This window comes from Astyanax mexicanus, chromosome 10, assembly GCF_023375975.1.
Source record: "Astyanax mexicanus isolate ESR-SI-001 chromosome 10, AstMex3_surface, whole genome shotgun sequence".
NCBI classification, from domain to species: domain Eukaryota; kingdom Metazoa; phylum Chordata; class Actinopteri; order Characiformes; family Acestrorhamphidae; genus Astyanax; species Astyanax mexicanus.
In genome coordinates, this window is record NC_064417.1 from 49185156 (window position 1) to 49203237 (window position 18082).

Here is an 18082-nt window from a genome sequence, read left to right on the forward strand (position 1 = left end):
TTCTGCACTGCTTCTGGTGACCTCATTAATGCCTGAGCTTCCAACAGATTAACCAACCGAGTAAGCATTTACTGGATGCTGGAACCAGTACAGCAGGTTTTGTAACACGTACGAGTGTGTGAGAGTCTTTATATAGAAAGAAAAGGAACAAAAGAAAAAAGGATCCCACCTTTCCTCGTCTCAGTTTATCCCTACATACGGTATTATCTTTCACATTTAGCTGAAAATGACCTCAAAAGTTACTGAAACACCGGAGGGGCCGACAGGTTTCTTGAAGAACTAAGGACACGCTGATTATTAACCACACGCTGATGAACGGGTCTATTCTGAGAAAGCTGTGCTGCCGAAGCTCCTAGTTTCGATTGCTGAATCTCACTCAGTGGTGTAATGACTCATCTGCTGTTAACACCATCAACAAAGTAGCACTTTTAGTGTCTATTAATGACCACCATGCTTCGGTTCCTGCAGTTTAGCACTTTATACAGCCTTTAAAAGCTGCCTTTAAAAGCTGCCGGATCTTCTAATGCTTTCAAAAGTTAAATGAACATAAAACAATATTTACATACAGAACACAGATAATACACTGTTATGACAAGTGCAAATATCTGTGTTCGTGTGTAAGTGTGTTCTTCTGCAGTCCAGGAGAATTTTACTGCAGCAACCGTTTGGTCATTTTCCTGTTCAAACACAACTGACTCACCTGAGCATACAGGTAACAGTTTAGTAGGTACACCTGGAAATCACCAAACTGTACCATACAGCTCTGTAAATTTAGAAAATTAATTCCTAATTATTTCACCACAGCATTTCTCCCAAATTCCAAAAAAATAAAAAATATGATAATTTAGAGCATTTATTTGCAGAAAATGAGAAATGGCTGTTTGAGTTTTCAGACCCCAAATAATGCAAAGAAAACAAGTTCATATTTATAATTAAGTTTTAAGAATTCAGTTCAGAATTCAATATTTGGGGAAATAATCCTGTTTTTTAATCAGCTTTTATGCATCTTGGCATCATGTTCTCCTCCACCAGTCTTACACACTGCTTTTGGATAACTTTATGCTGCTTTACTCCTGGTGCAAACTTTCAAGCAGTTCAGTTTGGTTTGATGGTTTGTGATCATCCATCTTCCTCTTTATTATATTCCAGAGTTTTTCAATTCTGTAAAATCCAAGAAACTTATCATTTATAAATGGTCTATTTTTTTTCCAGAGCTGTATATTGCCAAAAGTATTCATTCTTCTGTCTTCACATGCATATGAACTTGAATGACATCCCATTCTTAATCCATAGGGTTAAATATGATGACATTCCACACTTTGCATTTATAACAGCTTCAACTCTTTTGGAAAGGCTTTCCACAAAGTTTAGGAGTGTGTTTATGGGAATTTTTGACCACTCTTCCAGAAGCGCATTTGTGAGGTCAAACACTGACGTTGGATGAAAAAGAGCTGGCTCTCAGTCATTCATCCAATCAGTGTTCTATCAGGCTAAGGTCAAGGCTCTGTGCAGGCCAGTCAAGATCTTCCACACCAAACTTGCTTATCCATATCTTTATGGATCTTACTTCTTGCTTTGTCCTGCAAAGCTGGGAGCATAAAATCTGGGAGTTCAAAATCTCTAGCTATGCTAAAGCATAATTTGGATGGGTGAGAGAATACTTATGGTGTACCTCTGCTTACCTCTTAATGGATTTAACTCGCCATACAAATGCAATTTGTGCTGATTGTTAAAGAAGATATATTTTTAATAGGAACAAGCAGGGAGAGAAAGAGCAATTTTTGCATAACAACCAATCAAAATTGCTATTTCAGATTTAGGCATGACAAATTCACAGTCAAAACCAATCAGAATAATCATTGCAAGGGAGGGGTGGGACAGAACAGGAAGTAGAACCAATCAGATGCTTCATTTCATCAGAAAGGCTTGAAAATGAATCAATCAGAAATCAATCCGAATCGTAATTATGAAGAAAGAGGTGAGACATCAATGAGACAAAGCAAATTCAGAAGCAGAACCAATACATTTTTTGTGGAAAAAACAAACTTAGAGACAGAACCAATCAAATTCTTTACTGTGAGGAAGGGGCAGGACAGCAGAGAGTCTAACTCGAATTTCAAGAAGGGCTAGAAGTCATACGAAGTGAACTCGGTATGAGTTCTGTGAGAGAACTACCACAGTTACCACAGTTAATCTGTGACTGGATGAATAGAAAATATTTACTACGATAAGCAAACCATTATGTATATATACACTTAGTTGCAGTTTGTGTTCCTAACTCTGAGGAATTTACTCAAGTCAGTCTCAGTACTTTCAATCCAATTTTCTTCAGAAACGTTGGCTAGCACTGTTGCAGGGCGAAAACAAACACTGAACATGTATTTTTTTTTTTTGCACATTATATTACATTTAGCAGACACTTTTATCCGAAGCAACTTACAAATAGTAATGAACATTAGCAATAGTGGACATATAATTCAAAACAAAAACTTTTTGAAAGGGCCTAAAGGAGGCCAAGGTGAATAGTGGGACAGAAGTCGAAAAATTAGCTTAAGGTTAATGAGCTGAAGGTCAGTGATGGTCAGTCAATCATTCAGTCATTCAGGCTCTAAAGAAACACACACTTACCACACTACTATTACAACAGGATAAAATAAGAACACTATTTTAGAAAGCCACAATTACAACCTTAATATGGGCATAACTGCAAAAACACCAAAGCACTGCTCTTTCCTCCAGCCTGAAACAAGCAAACCTCAACAACAACCTGCCTCTGTAATGTTCAAAACCAGAGCATATGAAATAGAGGTCAAATTCCTCCAGCGAGCAGACTTTACTGGAAAGCTCATGCCTCTGTTCAGGTGAATGACCTGAGTGAGAGAGAGAAGGCGGGAGTCGCTAAATAATCAAGTGAGTTAGAGTAGACTATTCTCACCTTGCTGCTTAGCCTTCATCACCTGCTGGAAAAATGTCTGCGTTCGCTCATCATCCTGTAACTCCAGCAACAGCTCGGGAAGCCGCTCCCCTCGGATACGAATCTTCAGCGTCGCTGCAGAGAGAAAAGAAAAAGAGGAAGCGTGAGTGTATTTTAAACAAGTACAAATCAAATATACAAGGGCTGTAACCATTATTACATTATTGACTTATTGTACAGTATATGGACATGCCCTCAATCATTGAGGCCATCAGCCTGTCAAACACAGACTAGTACATCAATAACGGCACCTACATACACATGTACAGTACATGTATACACAGACAAGGCTGGAAGATACAAAAAAAAGAGCCCAAAAAAATACAGTAACAGCCAAAAGTTTAGTGTTTTTTGTGTTGTTTCTTAATTTAATTTATTTTCTACATTGCAGATTAATATTAAAGACCTAAAACAATTAAGGGACATATGAAATTACATAGTAAACAGTAAAGAATCAACTGAGATGGTGATTTGAGGTGATTTAATTGGGAGGAGCTGGAGCTTCACAGCGTGAAGGAAAAGCAGCAACTTTGGTTCAGCACCTCCAGGAACTCCTTCCTTCAAGACGCTGAGAAAACTATTCCAGGTGACTCTCCCTCATGAAGATACTGAGATTAAAATCTCACCAAGAGTGAAGTGCAGATCTGTCCTCATAGATAAATGTAAAAATCTAAAGTATAAAACATATTCTGTTTTTTTTAATACAGTATAAATATATATATGTGTGTGTGTGTGTTCTTGTATAGCTTTCATATAGCCTATAATATTAAATTTACAATCTTAAATATCATTAAAAGACTGTATATCTGTACATTACAAGATATTCCTTAATTGTGATAGATATGAACAGTATAAAAGCTGTCAGAGTGAGTGTCTCACTGTCAGAGTAGAGGGATATGGTAAAAATATACACAGCTCTGGAAAAAATTAAGATCACTTCAGTTTCTCTGATTTTGTTATTTATAGGTTTATGTTTGAGTAAAATAAACATTGTTGTTTTATTCTATAAACTACAGACAACATTTCTCCAAAATTCCAAATAAAAATATTGTCATTTAGAGCATTTATTTGTAGAAAATGAGAAATGGCTGAAAAAAACAAAAAAAAAGATGCAGAGCTTTCAGACCTCAAATAATGCAAAGAAAACAAGTTCATATTCATAAAGTTTTAAGAATTCAGAAATCAATATTTGGTGGAATAACCCTGGTTTTTAATCACAGTTTTTATGCATTTTGGAAGGTTCTCCTCCACCAGTCTTACACACTGCTTTTGGATATTTTTTGCCACTGCTGTTGTAAAAATACAAGCAGTTCAGTTTGGTTTGATGGCTTGTGATTTTTTTTATTTGGTAAAATCAAAGAAACTCATAATTTTTAAGTGCTCTCTTATTTTTTCCAGAGCTGTATATTATGATATTATATGATATAAAAGAGATTTTCATGACACAAAGTACAGTAACAAAATGCTTTTCATGCACAGTACAGTGATCATCATTAGGCATCATTAATATTCTTATTATAACTTGTCAATTGTCAATACTATAGCAGCAAATACCATAAAATAAAATGTTCTTAGCCGTTAGGGTACTGGTATACTCTACTGCAAAACTTTAAATTACGAGGTGAATTTAGTGTTGCATTCTCTGTGTACAAATAGTCACTCCCTTTTGATGATTTATGATTTTTTATTTTTATTTGTATTAATTGATTGCTATTGCAACTTCAGAAGTATTTTAAGAAACACAACAATGCTTTAAATGCTTTTAAAAAATAAAATAAAACCACCTACTCCAGTTTTAATAGCAAACACTGCTCTCAATCCATGCAAACACAGCATTTATACAATCTGTTAAAAGACAAAAAGATTGTACTTACTGCTTATTGAGATGTCAATGAGAAGAGCCTCCTCAGCTTCTGAAGAAAGGAACACAACCAGCCGTTAAAAGCAGCTCTGAATCCACTGAGCAAAGGTTGCCAGGGGCCGGACTACTGCGGCTGAAAGCTCTCCTACAGGCTCTCTAATAAATGTTTACCTTCAAATTTACGAGGAGGAGGGAACAGGGACTTTCAGGCTCTTAAAAAAAACTGCTTTATTCAAAGAGATCACTTTCAGCGTCAGTGGATAAGAGGATTAAGGTGGATAAGCTGCTGCTTTTGAGATCAGACTCAGGTATTTACACTCAACACATCCCAAAAAAAAAAATCTATTAAAATGAAAATTATAATGATCATGCAGACAAAAGCCCTGCAGTATAGACTGCAGTAAAGACAGTGTAGCTGGTACTAGGGGTGTGACGAGACACTAATATCACGAGACGAGACACGATATTGGGTTCACGAGAATGAGACGAGACGAGATTTTAAAATAAAATTTTAAAGAAAACATCAAAAATGCAAAATGGCTTGAAAACTATAGTTTTATTTGACAAAACCATATAACGCAAACTTAACAGACTGGTTTCTCTCACACATTGATTCTATAAAAAAATAGAAATAAGAATAAGAATTAAAAAATAAAAATAAAACTTTTCTAGGTCTTATATAGAGCAAACAATAAGTGCAAACCACAACCAGTCATATTAAGACTATGGTTTGTGTTTTTTCTCCTAAATCTCTTGTAATTTAACTATGGAGAACCATAACCAGTCATATTAAGCCTATGCTTGAAGTGAAACAGAGACAGAACATGTTTTTAAATACAGTACAGAGCTAAGGGATTAGTACAGCTGTCTATAAAACAGTCACGTGTAGGATTTACTTACAGTATTTATATATGGTTCGTATCTTGTTGGTCACTCCGATACTGTTTATTGTTTCCACTGGAGCCAAAATGCAGCCAGACATACAACTTAAAAGTAGCAGAAGTATCTTCTATGCAAATACCTGAATTTTCCTCTTCTGCTGAGAGCTGCTCTCACTGCTCAGCCATCATACTCTATCGCTATCGCTACTGGGTTGCCAGATCCCTCTTAAAAAGTCCACACTTAACTGTTTTTTTTGCCCCGCGAGACAGGTTTAAGCCTGACGAGTAATATCGTCCGTTTTACTCTCGCGAGATCTTGTGCCACGAGATCTCGTCACACCCCTAGATGGTACTCACCTCGTACTAACTGAAAGTGCTTGTTGATGGGTATAGACAGCTGTGGGACTGGGGTGGACACCACTGCCTCAGGATTGGCCAAAATACCCAACCTACAAAATCAAAAAATTAACATTTATATTAGGGTTTTAACATCATCAAAATTATTGACATGACATTACATGCAATAAAAAGTTTAGACACACCTGAAATTCAATTAAATTAATTAATACTGATTAATAATAATAGTGTCAAACAATCCAAAATACTCTGTGAAGAATTTAGATGCTCTTATCTGGAGAGTTGTTTGTTAATTTGTGGTTTCTGAGGCTGGTAACTCTGATGAACTTATCCTGTACAACAGAGGAAACTCTTGCTCTTCCTTTCCTGAGGCAGTCCTGATCAGTGCCAGTTTCATCATTCTAATGTTTTTGATTGTCTTTGCAGTGAGCTGAACTGAACTTGAGGATACTTTCAAAGTTTTTTTTGATATTCTTCTATCTGGATTGACTGACCTTCATTTTATTGTGACATGCATATTCTTTACTATAGATTTATACTATTTAAATTTAATCTAGACAGACATTTCAAGAGATAAGACTTACAATACATCTTTGATCCACGTTCTTCTACATGTCAAATTAGCTGTATTTTTATTTTTTGCATCAGCACTGGTGTTCTGAACAGTCACTTACAGACATTTCCAGGGGCTGAACTGTGAGTAAGACGAGTAATCTCGCAGTTGTTCCCTCTAGATCACATTCATGTGACATTTATGTACACACCGACATACCATGGGACAGGAACTAACGTGTAGTGGCAAACCCAGGTCAATAAAATAAAAATCTGCCTAGATTTGAATCTTTTTATACCTTGCAATTTGGACTGTGTGTCTCTCCACTCTTCCTCCAGACTCTGCTCCCTTGATTTCCAAATGAAATGTAAAATTTACTGGTGATCAGTGATGGTTTGGAGAGACACGTCATCTGCTGGTGTTGATCCACTGTGTTTTATTATCAAGTCTAAAGTCAGTGCAGTTTAGTTTTCCCGCAAAATCTAACAGCACTTCATGCTTCCCTCTGCTACTGACAACTTTTATGGAGATGTGGATTTCATTTTCCAGCAGGATTTGGCACACTGCCCACACTGCGACAAAAAGTACCACTGAGACACTGATTTGGGGGTTTTCATTGGCTGTAAACCATAATCATCAACAATAAAATAAATAAATTATTAAAATAGATCACTCTGTGTGTTTAATACATCTATATAAAATATGAGTTTCACATTTTGAACAGAATTACTGAAATGAAGTAACTTTTCAATGATATTCTAATTTTTGAGATGCACTAGTATGTAGGGGTGGGAATCGATTACTATCTCACGATTCGATTCGATTCCGATTTTGGGGGCCACGATTCGATTCAAAATCGATTTTTGATTCAAAACGATTTGAATTATAAATATTTCTGCTTCTGGCTTATGAATCGTATTGAAAAAAAACCCTCCATAATATACACTGGTCCTGGAGCAAGTAATGTGTTACAAAAACAATAAAATGTGCAGGAATGTGGGTCCTCAGTGACAGAGGAATCACTGGGATATCACAATGACGTTAATGAACAATAAATACATAAATAAATAACACTGCTTTATTACCAGGCTACTAGCGGTGGTGTGTAGGTGACGCTGCTGGGCTGATGTGATGATAGCAGTGGAGCGCTAAAGTTCAGGAGCAGCTGCTGATTAACTAGTTAATTTAAGGTGGTTGTATTTCTTCAGAAAGGGGGCAGGAGGTGGAGAAATTAATTCATATTGTCCATTCCTTAATTCCTCTGTGATGAGGAGCTGAAATTAGCTCTGATTAGCTTATTGTTATTTTTCCGTTCCGCCTTAAATGCTGCAGCCCGCTGCCACCTGTAGCGTTATTTAAGGTGGAACTGGAAAGTTAGCTAGTTAGCTAGCTAACAGTTACTGAAACTAACTACTAGCGATCTTTTTTATGCTTGTTATGAAGCATTCTGCCATAAAACATTGAAACTACACGTTAATCTAAGGTAATATAGTGCTTGTTCTGCCATCTTACCGGTGATTCTCAAACACCTACGCTCTGTGTGTGTCTGGAAGATCTCCAAAGGGACAAGCGCTATCCCCAGGGTTGCCAGGTCCAACAAAAATACCCAGCCCAAAATCAGTCTAAAACCCGCCCCTCAGAATCGATTTTGGGACATTTTAAATCGATTCTGAATCGTAGTAAATGAGAATCAAGATTCTTATGTGAATCGATTTTTTGGCACACCTCTACTAGTATGTGTCCATTTTGTGCTGTTCTAAAGCAATACACCAGGGGTAATTAATTAGAATTCAGTATGGTTCAGTTAGAGAAAATTTCGACAGGCCAAGGTCCGGACCGAAATTAACTTGTGTTATGATTTAGTGCTATATCCTGTAAGGTTGTTTGAACTATATTTGTATACACTCCTCGCCTGTCTCTGTGTCGTGCTCGGCGTGACTTTAGTTTCCGCCCTTTTTCTCGGCTGCGTCCATTAATTCAATAGCTGGAGAAGCGGGAGCGCAACCCTGACAACACAGGTTCGACCCCGCGTGAGGAGTGGTGTATTTATTTATTTATTTATTCCTAAATTTCCTTAGGGATAAATAAAGTGTCTGTCTGTCTTTTTCTTACCGCATCAGCACAGATATGATTGAAAAAGGAGAGTGTTTGGTGATCTTACCCCACACGTGATTGGTCTGTTAGTTTACTGCGCCGCAAAGCACGTATACAATTAAATACTTCTCATTAGGTTTGGGTCCGCATTGGACAACGTTTGGGTCCGGACCCGGACCGCGGTCCACCCATTAGTGACCCCTGCAATACACCAATTCTCCATCTAGGCTTCTAATCTCTTTGCAGGAACACTGCCAAAGCATGAAGCTCGATTCTGAAGATATATGCTTATAGTTGGATGGATAAATGAATGCATGCTGGGTTAATTACTGGTCTCTTACAAGTAACTGTGCCTTTAACTTATTTTTACAAACTTACTTACAAATTTCTGCTTCTCTCTCAGCAGGAAAGCTGATTACTGAGGGTTTATAGAAAATTCATCAGATCTGCCTGACTGAGCCTTTTCTACTGGAGCCAAAACTACAAACTCACCAACCACTGCCCAAATAAAACATCCCAAAATACAGACCTCCGAGAAACACTGTCTACAACTACAGCACCAGCTCAATCAAAATAAACACTACAGGGTGATTATGGTTCTGGGATTTTCATTATGAAATGGTTAGTTACCGACGTCACACAGTGGGATGTGGAATTAGATGGAATGAAAAGTCATTTTAGTACACACTGACTATTTCTGTCTAAATGCTTCTCTGCTGTAGCTTTAATTTGCCCAAGCTGGAGGTCAATCAGTTCCACTGAGTGCAATACGAATAATGCTGCCCTCAAGTCGTGTCAGAAATCTCGTATTTATGAGATAAGAGCACATGAACTCCATCACAAATTCGTATTTACCAGTAGGGGCGTGTCAGTAACAAGAGGTAAGCCTGTCACAATAACTGAAATATGTATTTATAGTACAATAAATTAACAGGACCTCAATCATTTTGATAATCGTGATATTGTCTATTGAGTTTATTTGTATGATTGATCACATATATAACGGTGAACAGTATTTTAGACAGTAATGTGTCAATAACTGTTCAATGGCTCCATAACATACACACAGTGTGGACTAAAGTAGGTGAAGAAATAAGAATATAATTCCCAAACTAATTATAATAAATGATTAATAAAAATTTTGCTGTCTTTAAAAAGTGTATAATTGCTTTTTTATGTTATTCTGTAATCATTAGTTCAGTGGCATTTAATAGTCTTAAAATTACAAAAATATTGTGTATCGCATTAATTTATGGGACAATATATCGTCCACAAAACATTCCTACCGTGACAGGCCTCACAAGAGGTCAATAAACTGATGCAGACAGTTCATATTGTTAACTTCTTACACTTACACTTTAACACTTGCCGGGTGTTATAACATAAAAACATAAAATATAAAAGTCTAATATGATTCACAATATATAGTAGAGTTGCACGGTGTACCGAAGGTTCGATTCTTTTTCGATACTACGTCATCACAAACGATTCGGTTCTTTAGCGTTCGATGCTTTCGATACTGTATATAGCCCAGTCACTAGCTTCAAATGAGTCAAATTAGTAGGCGCGATTTGATTCAGTTCATAAGAAAACTGATTCACACCGCAGCAGTCGGTGTGGCAGGATTCAGATAAACTTAGTGTTCTGAACAAATGAATCGATTCACGCGCAAGCCAGCAGAGCAGCAGCGAGTGTAGAATGGCGACGGCTAAAATAACAGATGTCTCTCGTCCGCGACTTGTGGACAAAACGGGCGCGAGGAGTGAAGTGTGGGAAAATAGTCTGAGATGTAGGCATCTGTTTTTTATTGATATTTTTATTTTTAAACAAAATAACGAAAACGGAAAGTGAAACTAAACTACTTTATTTATTAGCGCTGTTTTCACTCCCGCAGTTGTACAGCGGGGGGTGTTGTGCCGATTCTGTCCGCGAAGCGGGAGTCGGATTCAGTAGCGGATTCGGCACAAGCGCGGCGGCACCTCGCGGTCCGCGGTGTTAGTTGCAAAATACGACAGAAAACACTGAGGGAGCTGCAGACTTATGTATGGGACTAGAATATGAGCATGAGGAGATAAAAGAGAACCTTTACCTGTGAGTAGCTCACATCAGAACACGCAAATCTCTCTCTCTCTCTCTCGCTGTGTCTCTTTCTCTGTCTCTCTCTCTCTCTCTCTCTCTCTGTGTCTCTCTCTGTCTCTCTCTCTGTCTCTCTCGCACGTGAACGCCTCCGCGTTTGACCTGCAGCACTGTGTTTAGCTGTTCTTAAAAATCATTTTAATTAAATAATAGTTCTATGCTTCTATGTTACAGTGTTATTTAACATAATTCTGATCATATTTCGCTCATTCATTTAGCAGACAAGCACCCTGATCTCTACAAAGAGCTGAGAAGTCGACAGGTTAGTGGAGTTAGTCAAGATACACTCTGTCTGTAGCTTTACTAAGATTTACTAGCGACTGCTAGTAAATCACATTAACACGGAGAGGAGTGTGCAGGAGTTTTGTTTTGGACCCGTGGTTTTCTCTATTTCTCCATTATCCCATTGGCTGTGAAACATGAACTCAAGATGTTCACGTTTTCGCGTTTCCATCGCAAATCTGTGGTCAGGCACGTAGCGTGCTTGATCGTTACACTGAACATGGGCTTATTAAAAATGGTAAACGGTTGATTAATAAAACGGAGCAGTGAGTGTTAAAATGAACATAACATTGTAATGTTCTTCTGTCTCTTTATTTTCCTTATTCAGAACTTAACTTCTGCCCGCCCGTCAGGTTCACATAGTCAGGCTACCATTACCTCTGGTTTTAGTTTTAGTTTTTAGGAAGTGGAAGTAGATAATTATGTTATAGTTAAGGTTATAATAACGAAACTTGTTTTTTGTTCAAATGTTTCATTTTAGAATAAAAACGTTTGCACCTATTGTTCAGTGTTCAATCCAGTTCAGTCAAAAATAAACATTTTATGTTCAGATATTTCTATTGTTTTTTTTTTTTCTTCCAAGTATCGTTTTGGTATCGAGAATCGTGATACTACAGTTGGTATCGGTATCGAAGTCAAAATTTTGGTATTGTGACAACCCTAATATATAGTAGGGGTGCACAATATATCTTTTAAGCATAGTCATCTCGATGTGCACATCGCAGGACGTGCAAGGTCACTTAAGGCAATTAAATCAAACACGTCATGTTACAATGTTTTGATTCTTGACACAAGAAGTAGATACACAGTGCTGTCTCTGTGTCTGTGTGAGTGATAGGCTGCTGCTGCCTGAGAAGCGCCAGGGGGAGGCGGTATTTCCAGTTACAGTTAAATTCATGCTTATAATCCCAGAAAGACGCTCTTATTTATCTTTTAAAAACCCATTTAAATGCCTGATTAAAGGGCTGATTACTGGTGTTTTGCAGTTTTTCTCAGGTTTTGAGAGCTCTGCGCTGACTCAGCTCTTGATCAGGCTGGACGCGAGACCATGCATTGTTTAATATCGCAATATATATTGTTGAAAGAACATCTGCAGTGTAAAATTAATTCACGGTTTTATGGGATACAAACATCACTCACCTAATGCGTGTCTTATTCGCATAATAAACCACCGGTTTTTTTTTATGATAGTAGACCAAAAGTATAAATAAAATATTTTCCTAATGGCGTCCATTTCCACCTGACCAAAACCACTTGAACACACGTCAAGTCGTAATTACGACCTCCAACTTTGGAAGTAGGTATTTCTGTGAAGGACTTGAAGGCTGCATAAGACCCAATGAAAATCAGTATTCAAAATCCCATTTCTGTGCCAAATACAGTTTAAATTCGTTTTTTTTATTCTTTAATGCACTAAATTTAATTCTTTAATTCTCTCTCTGCACTAAAGGCATACTCATATTAGAACTATGAACTACATTAATTTCAATGACTTTTTATGATTTGACAAAATGAGATATTTAAAACTCAGATGAATTCTGAAAACGTGTGCCCACAACCAATGCTGACCAATCCACAGCAACTGGCTGTAAATAAAAGTCAGGACACTTTAGCTTCATCTTTGTGGTAATACTGTTTACTGTAGGAAAGTTAGCCAGCGTGCTGCTTTCTAAGTGATCTCCTCACAAATCACGTAAATTTCTGACTGTACCGCCACAACTACTGCAGTTATGAGGTCACTATTTTATTTATCACAGTGAGGTAGATAGCTCCTGACCTCAAACCACATCCTTTATATGCAGTGTTACTAACTTAGCATGTGGTAGCGTACTGTGATAAGAAGATCACTATTTTATGTTCATTTTGGAACACACACACACACACACACACACACACACACACACACACACACACACACACACACACACACACACACACACACACACACACACACACAAACACACACACACACACAAACACACACAAACACACACAAACACAAACACACACAAACACACACAAACACACCTGATTTAACCCCACATTATTTAAGTAAGTACAGTGTTAAAACTGAGCTGGTTTTAAACTGAGGATGTCTGAAGAAAATGATGTTAATTAACATTGCAACACTGAAGAAGCATAGACCTATTATTTAAGAAACATGTTTATTAAGAACAGCTACACACAGCACTGAGCAAAGTGCATGAGCTCCAGATCTGCTTATGCTTCTTTTTTTTTTTTTAAACAGTTTGATTTGTTACTTTGCTATATTGTGATTTACGCCATGGTTTTATATAAAACAAAAATATAATTAATAGAACAGACGTTGAGTTTTTTTTTTACTTTTTCTTTTACTTTATTTATTTTATTTATTTAGTCTTTTTATTTATCTAATTTAATGTTTTTCCTTTTTAGCCTTGCTTATTTGTTTTATTAATTTCACCATTTTATTTGTTTTATTACTGGTTTTACTTTTGGCATTTTACCTGTTTTATTTAACTTATACTTTTTTAACTTCATTTTAGTTCCATCATACATTTTCCATCATCTAGAACTGTGCCTTCCAGTTTTTCCAGTAAAACAACCAGCTACTGTAATCTTGCGTGTGAAGGAAGCCTTTAACCATCTTCAAACAGTGTTACTTAAACAAAATGGGCAAAAACGTTGGGTTTTTATGCCGTTGAGTTTTTTTTTTGTAAGTAGGCCACTTTACTAGTATCAGTTCCCTGAGCCCATTGTTTGGTGACCACATTCACTGCCCAAGGCCTTCATTCTACAGCACACACAGCATTCACAGCCCTCTACACCTCACGGCACTGTTCCTCAGCCCAGAGCCAGGCTCAGCGTGGACACGTTTAATGCAGTTAGAGAGTTTGTGTGCTCATGTGAGGCTTATTAGGCTTTAGGACACCAGGGTGGAATGCAGGATAATGGGCAGCATGCTGGCAGGCCGGAACGCCACTCTCCCTCTCTCAGACTCTCTCACACACAGCCTGTACAACCCTGAAAACATGACTGGTAAACACACTCTGCCTCAGTGCACAATCGTCCAAAGAGTTTTAACACATCCATAGTGATCAGTTTCTTAGTTCCACACTTCCACACTGAAGCAAAACCTTCACAGCTTGAGATAAACTTGTTTTAAGGCCAAAATAGAGTGTGTGAAAGTAATAAGCCACTTAGAAATAGCTATATACATAAATAGGGAACTTTAAAAGCAAATCTAAAGAAAATATGCTTATCAGACTGCTTAATAGTATTAATATACAGAACAGAACACAACACAACACGCACAAGCAAAACAGATACAAATTGTACAGAAATGTACAAAAAAACTCATAGCTGCTCATATAATACACAATAAAAGGTTTCTACACAGAGCTGGAGATTTTTTGCATTTAATATCAGGAGAAAGAAAAATGAAAGACAATTTAAATCAGATAGATACTCACGTAAACTGTCCCGAGCGCTCCAGTAACGAGAGGAGTCTTGGTTCTCGCTGGCCAGCCCTCAGCTCATGCCCCCTCACCGTCTAAGCATTGCAATTAAGGAGTCAAAGGCATGCGGTGGAAGATAAAAGGAAAAATGTAGAGGGGAGATTTACAGAAAAGCTGATATGTTTAACACCTGACTGATCATCAGTGCTCCTCTAGTAGGGTTAGACTGGTCCTAAAGGAATATTACACTGGAAATAGGTCTGTTTTTATAATACATCTTAGTTTGTTTATTTCTGCAGTAGAAATTAACGTAATTAACAATGTTATTATACAGTTTAAAAACACTTTAGGCCACTGATATAAAATATATTTTTGGCCCATTTCCAAAATTTTACATATTTATAACTTACATAGAGACTAGGCATCACAGTAAAACTTTCTAACTTTAAAATGAATAAAAATACATACAAATTGGATTAAATCAATGTATTTTAAAGTAGTGGGGCCAGTGTCAACTGGATACTGAAGTCATTCAGACTATGAAGGAACACGTACGGAATCATGTAGTAACTTAAAAGTGTTAAAAAAATAAATAAATAAATAAATAAATAAATACTAAACTACTTTAGATGCTCTTATCCAGGGTGCTGTTAACTTGCGATTTCTGGCGCTGGAAACACTGATGAACTATCTCTCTTAATTCTTGCACTTCCTTTCATGGGGTGGCCCTGATGAGAGCCAGTTCAATCATAACTGCACTCGAGTAGACTTTTAAAGATCTTAAAATGTTTCGGATTCTAATAAAAAAATTGGTCACAAAAAAAAAAAGAAATGTTTCGGATTGACTGAGCTGGTATGTGTCTCTGTATGTTGAAGAGTCTGACTGCCTGGTGGAAGAAACTGTTCCAGAGTCTAGTGGTGGAGGCTCGGACGGTCTGTTATCTTCAGAGCGAAAATTCACAATGCTGAAGGCTTTGCGGATGCAGCGTGTGGTGTAGATGTCAGTGATGGAGGGGAGTGAGACTCCAATGATCTTCTCAGCTGTCTTCACTATCCGCTGTAGGGTCTCGTGATCCGAGATGTTACAGTTCCCAAACCAGACATTAACGCAGACACTCAAGATGCTCTCTTTAGTATAGGAAGTAGAGGCGCTACTGGGCTTTCTTGGTTTTGGAGCTGGTGTTGAGGGACCAGGTGAGGTTCTCTGCAATGTGAACAAGCAGAGTTGCAACAGCTTCTTTCACCAGGCATTCAGACTCCTCAACTCACAGAGAGATGAAGCTGATGTTGTCTATTGTATTGTTGTTCCATGTTGCATCATGGTTCCTGATGAACATAATTTTGCACCTGTCTTCAGATGTAATGATAATAAAAGCATTTTAACTTCACTCTCTTGGTATTTCTTAGTACTCTAAACTTAGGGTGTGCCATATCGCATCATACGCAATAATATCACCAACATTTTTGAATATCGTGAACGATATTATACCCTGAAATACTGTGCCATATCACCCACCCCTATTTATCACATCAGGGTACTATTTGTTTGCTGTTCTTAGCAAACATAAAATTCACACTGTTCTCATTTCCCATTATATATCTACTAGAGAGTACTAAAGATCATATCTGTGCAGTAGTGTTTATCCTGGATATATGGAGATATTTGGAGAAGTGCATTACTAGTATCATGACATTCTGGATCATTGACTTCTGTTGCAAATCTGATAAAACTCGTATTTTTTTTTAAATATCTCAGTTAGGGGTGTGCTGTATCATATTGTATGCAATAATACATTTAAATATTCATTTTGTTGCAGTAGTGCATTCTTTATATACGTTATTATTTTTATTTAATGTTTTTGTCATATGGCTAAACAATAATAGGCTAGATAGATAGATAGATAGATAGATAGATAGATAGATAGATAGATAGATAGATAGATAGATAGATAGATAGATAGATAGATAAAACTAGGACGTGATAACTAACTAGATAACTGAACAGATCTAAATTGATCTATTCAGTTAAAATAACCTAAACCTACATAATTAACTAACTTAACCAACTTGTTAGCTAGCTAGTTGGATTGTTTATAAATCTATATGCAGCTTGTTAGCTACACTAGCCTCAGTAAGCAGAGTCAGAGCTTTTTTTTAAACCGAAATTAAACCATTTTAAAGGATACAGTCAGACATTTCTCCTCGCAGAGATCCAGAGAAGAATCCATACTTTAGCTCTGTTGTCACTTAGTTCGCTTTACTCCATTAATCTCCTGTTTCTCCGGTCAGGTTAGCAGGCTGTGCTGCTGCAGCTGCAGCTTTTCCTCCCACTGTTTTTCCTCCAGTCCTCCGGTTATTCCTCCGGTTAGTCCTCCAGTCCCCGCCCCAGAATGTTCACCCGTGTCGGCCGGCCTTCAGCCCGAGATACCGGCTCAGCGAGACGCTGTTAGACGCTGTACGCGGAGCTAGCTAGCCTAACTAGCTATGCTAACTAACTAACTCACCGGGCCACGACCCTCTCCTTCCCCAAATCTCCTCAATAAACCACAAAGATTAGTTGTTAATTCAGCTAATTTCGTGTCAACCCGATAAAAAAACTGTTCCCCCGCGAGTTCAGAGACCGGAGAACCGACTCCCCGCAGCTTTAGTATAAAAACAGACACACTAACGACTTCACCCCGACTCTCAAACCGCCGCTTAACAAGCCGAACCGTCCCCAGAACCCTCCAGCCGGACAGCGGTAGCCCCGGTCCTCAGGCTCTCTCAGCGCCGGACTGTCCGCGCCGCCGCCCCGCCAGCTGTCCGCAGCCTCAGCGCTGCATGTTAGTTAGCGTTAGCATTAGCTTTAGCTTTAGCATCGCTGCTCCACATCAGCGTGAGAAAACCGCAGGGCCAAGCGGGCGGAGCGTCTGGACACACCACACTGCGCAGAATGTGCGCATACTGAGCCCTTAAGGTCACATTAAAATAAAAAGAAATAAAAATAGTAATAATAACAATGCGTGGCCACGAATTATTACGGCGTGGAAACGACATTAAGTTGTGGGGACGGCTTATATGGCCAGAACTTAATTATCTAATTCCCACGCCTTAATAATGCGTGGCCACAACTTATTAAGGTGTGGCATCAAGATAATTAAGCTGTGGGGATGGCTTATCAACGTATAGGAACTGGATAATTTAGTCGTGGGGACCACTTATATGGCCAACGACCTAATAAGTAATCCCCTTGACTTAATACGTTGCCCCATGACTTATTATCTCATTCCCTCAATTAAGTGGTGGGAATGATTTATTAAGGTGTGGGAACAACTTATAAAAGTGTGGGAATGAGATAATTAGATCCTGGCCAAATAATCCTGCAACTTAATTATCTCGTTCCCACGCCTTAATGAGTCATCCCCACGACTTTGCCTTAATAACCCCCAACTTAATGATCTTGCCCCCATAATTAAGTCGTGTGGTCACTTATAAAGGTGTAGGAACAAGAATATTAAGTGGTGGGGA

The 18082-nt window shown here is 37.9% G+C and overlaps 1 protein-coding gene across 2 annotated transcripts in view; it reads right to left on the reverse strand.

The window, feature by feature from the left end:
- Positions 1 to 17442, reverse strand: part of ocrl (OCRL inositol polyphosphate-5-phosphatase) — a 52284-nt gene extending 34842 nt beyond the window's left edge. Inside the window, exons 1-5 of one of the 2 annotated variants that reach the window (XM_022684306.2) lie at positions 16762 to 17442; positions 14591 to 14670; positions 6074 to 6165; positions 4849 to 4887; positions 2936 to 3049 (exon numbers count right to left, since the gene is read on the reverse strand). In XM_022684306.2, the coding sequence (XP_022540027.2) occupies positions 2936 to 3049; positions 4849 to 4887; positions 6074 to 6165; positions 14591 to 14670; positions 16762 to 16803 (367 nt within the window). In that variant the 5' untranslated portion in view covers positions 16804 to 17442. The remainder of the gene's footprint in view (positions 1 to 2935; positions 3050 to 4848; positions 4888 to 6073; positions 6166 to 14590; positions 14671 to 16761) is intronic. The other variant, XM_022684307.2, reaches the window with a different exon arrangement.
- Between the last annotated feature and the right edge of the window lie 640 nt (positions 17443 to 18082).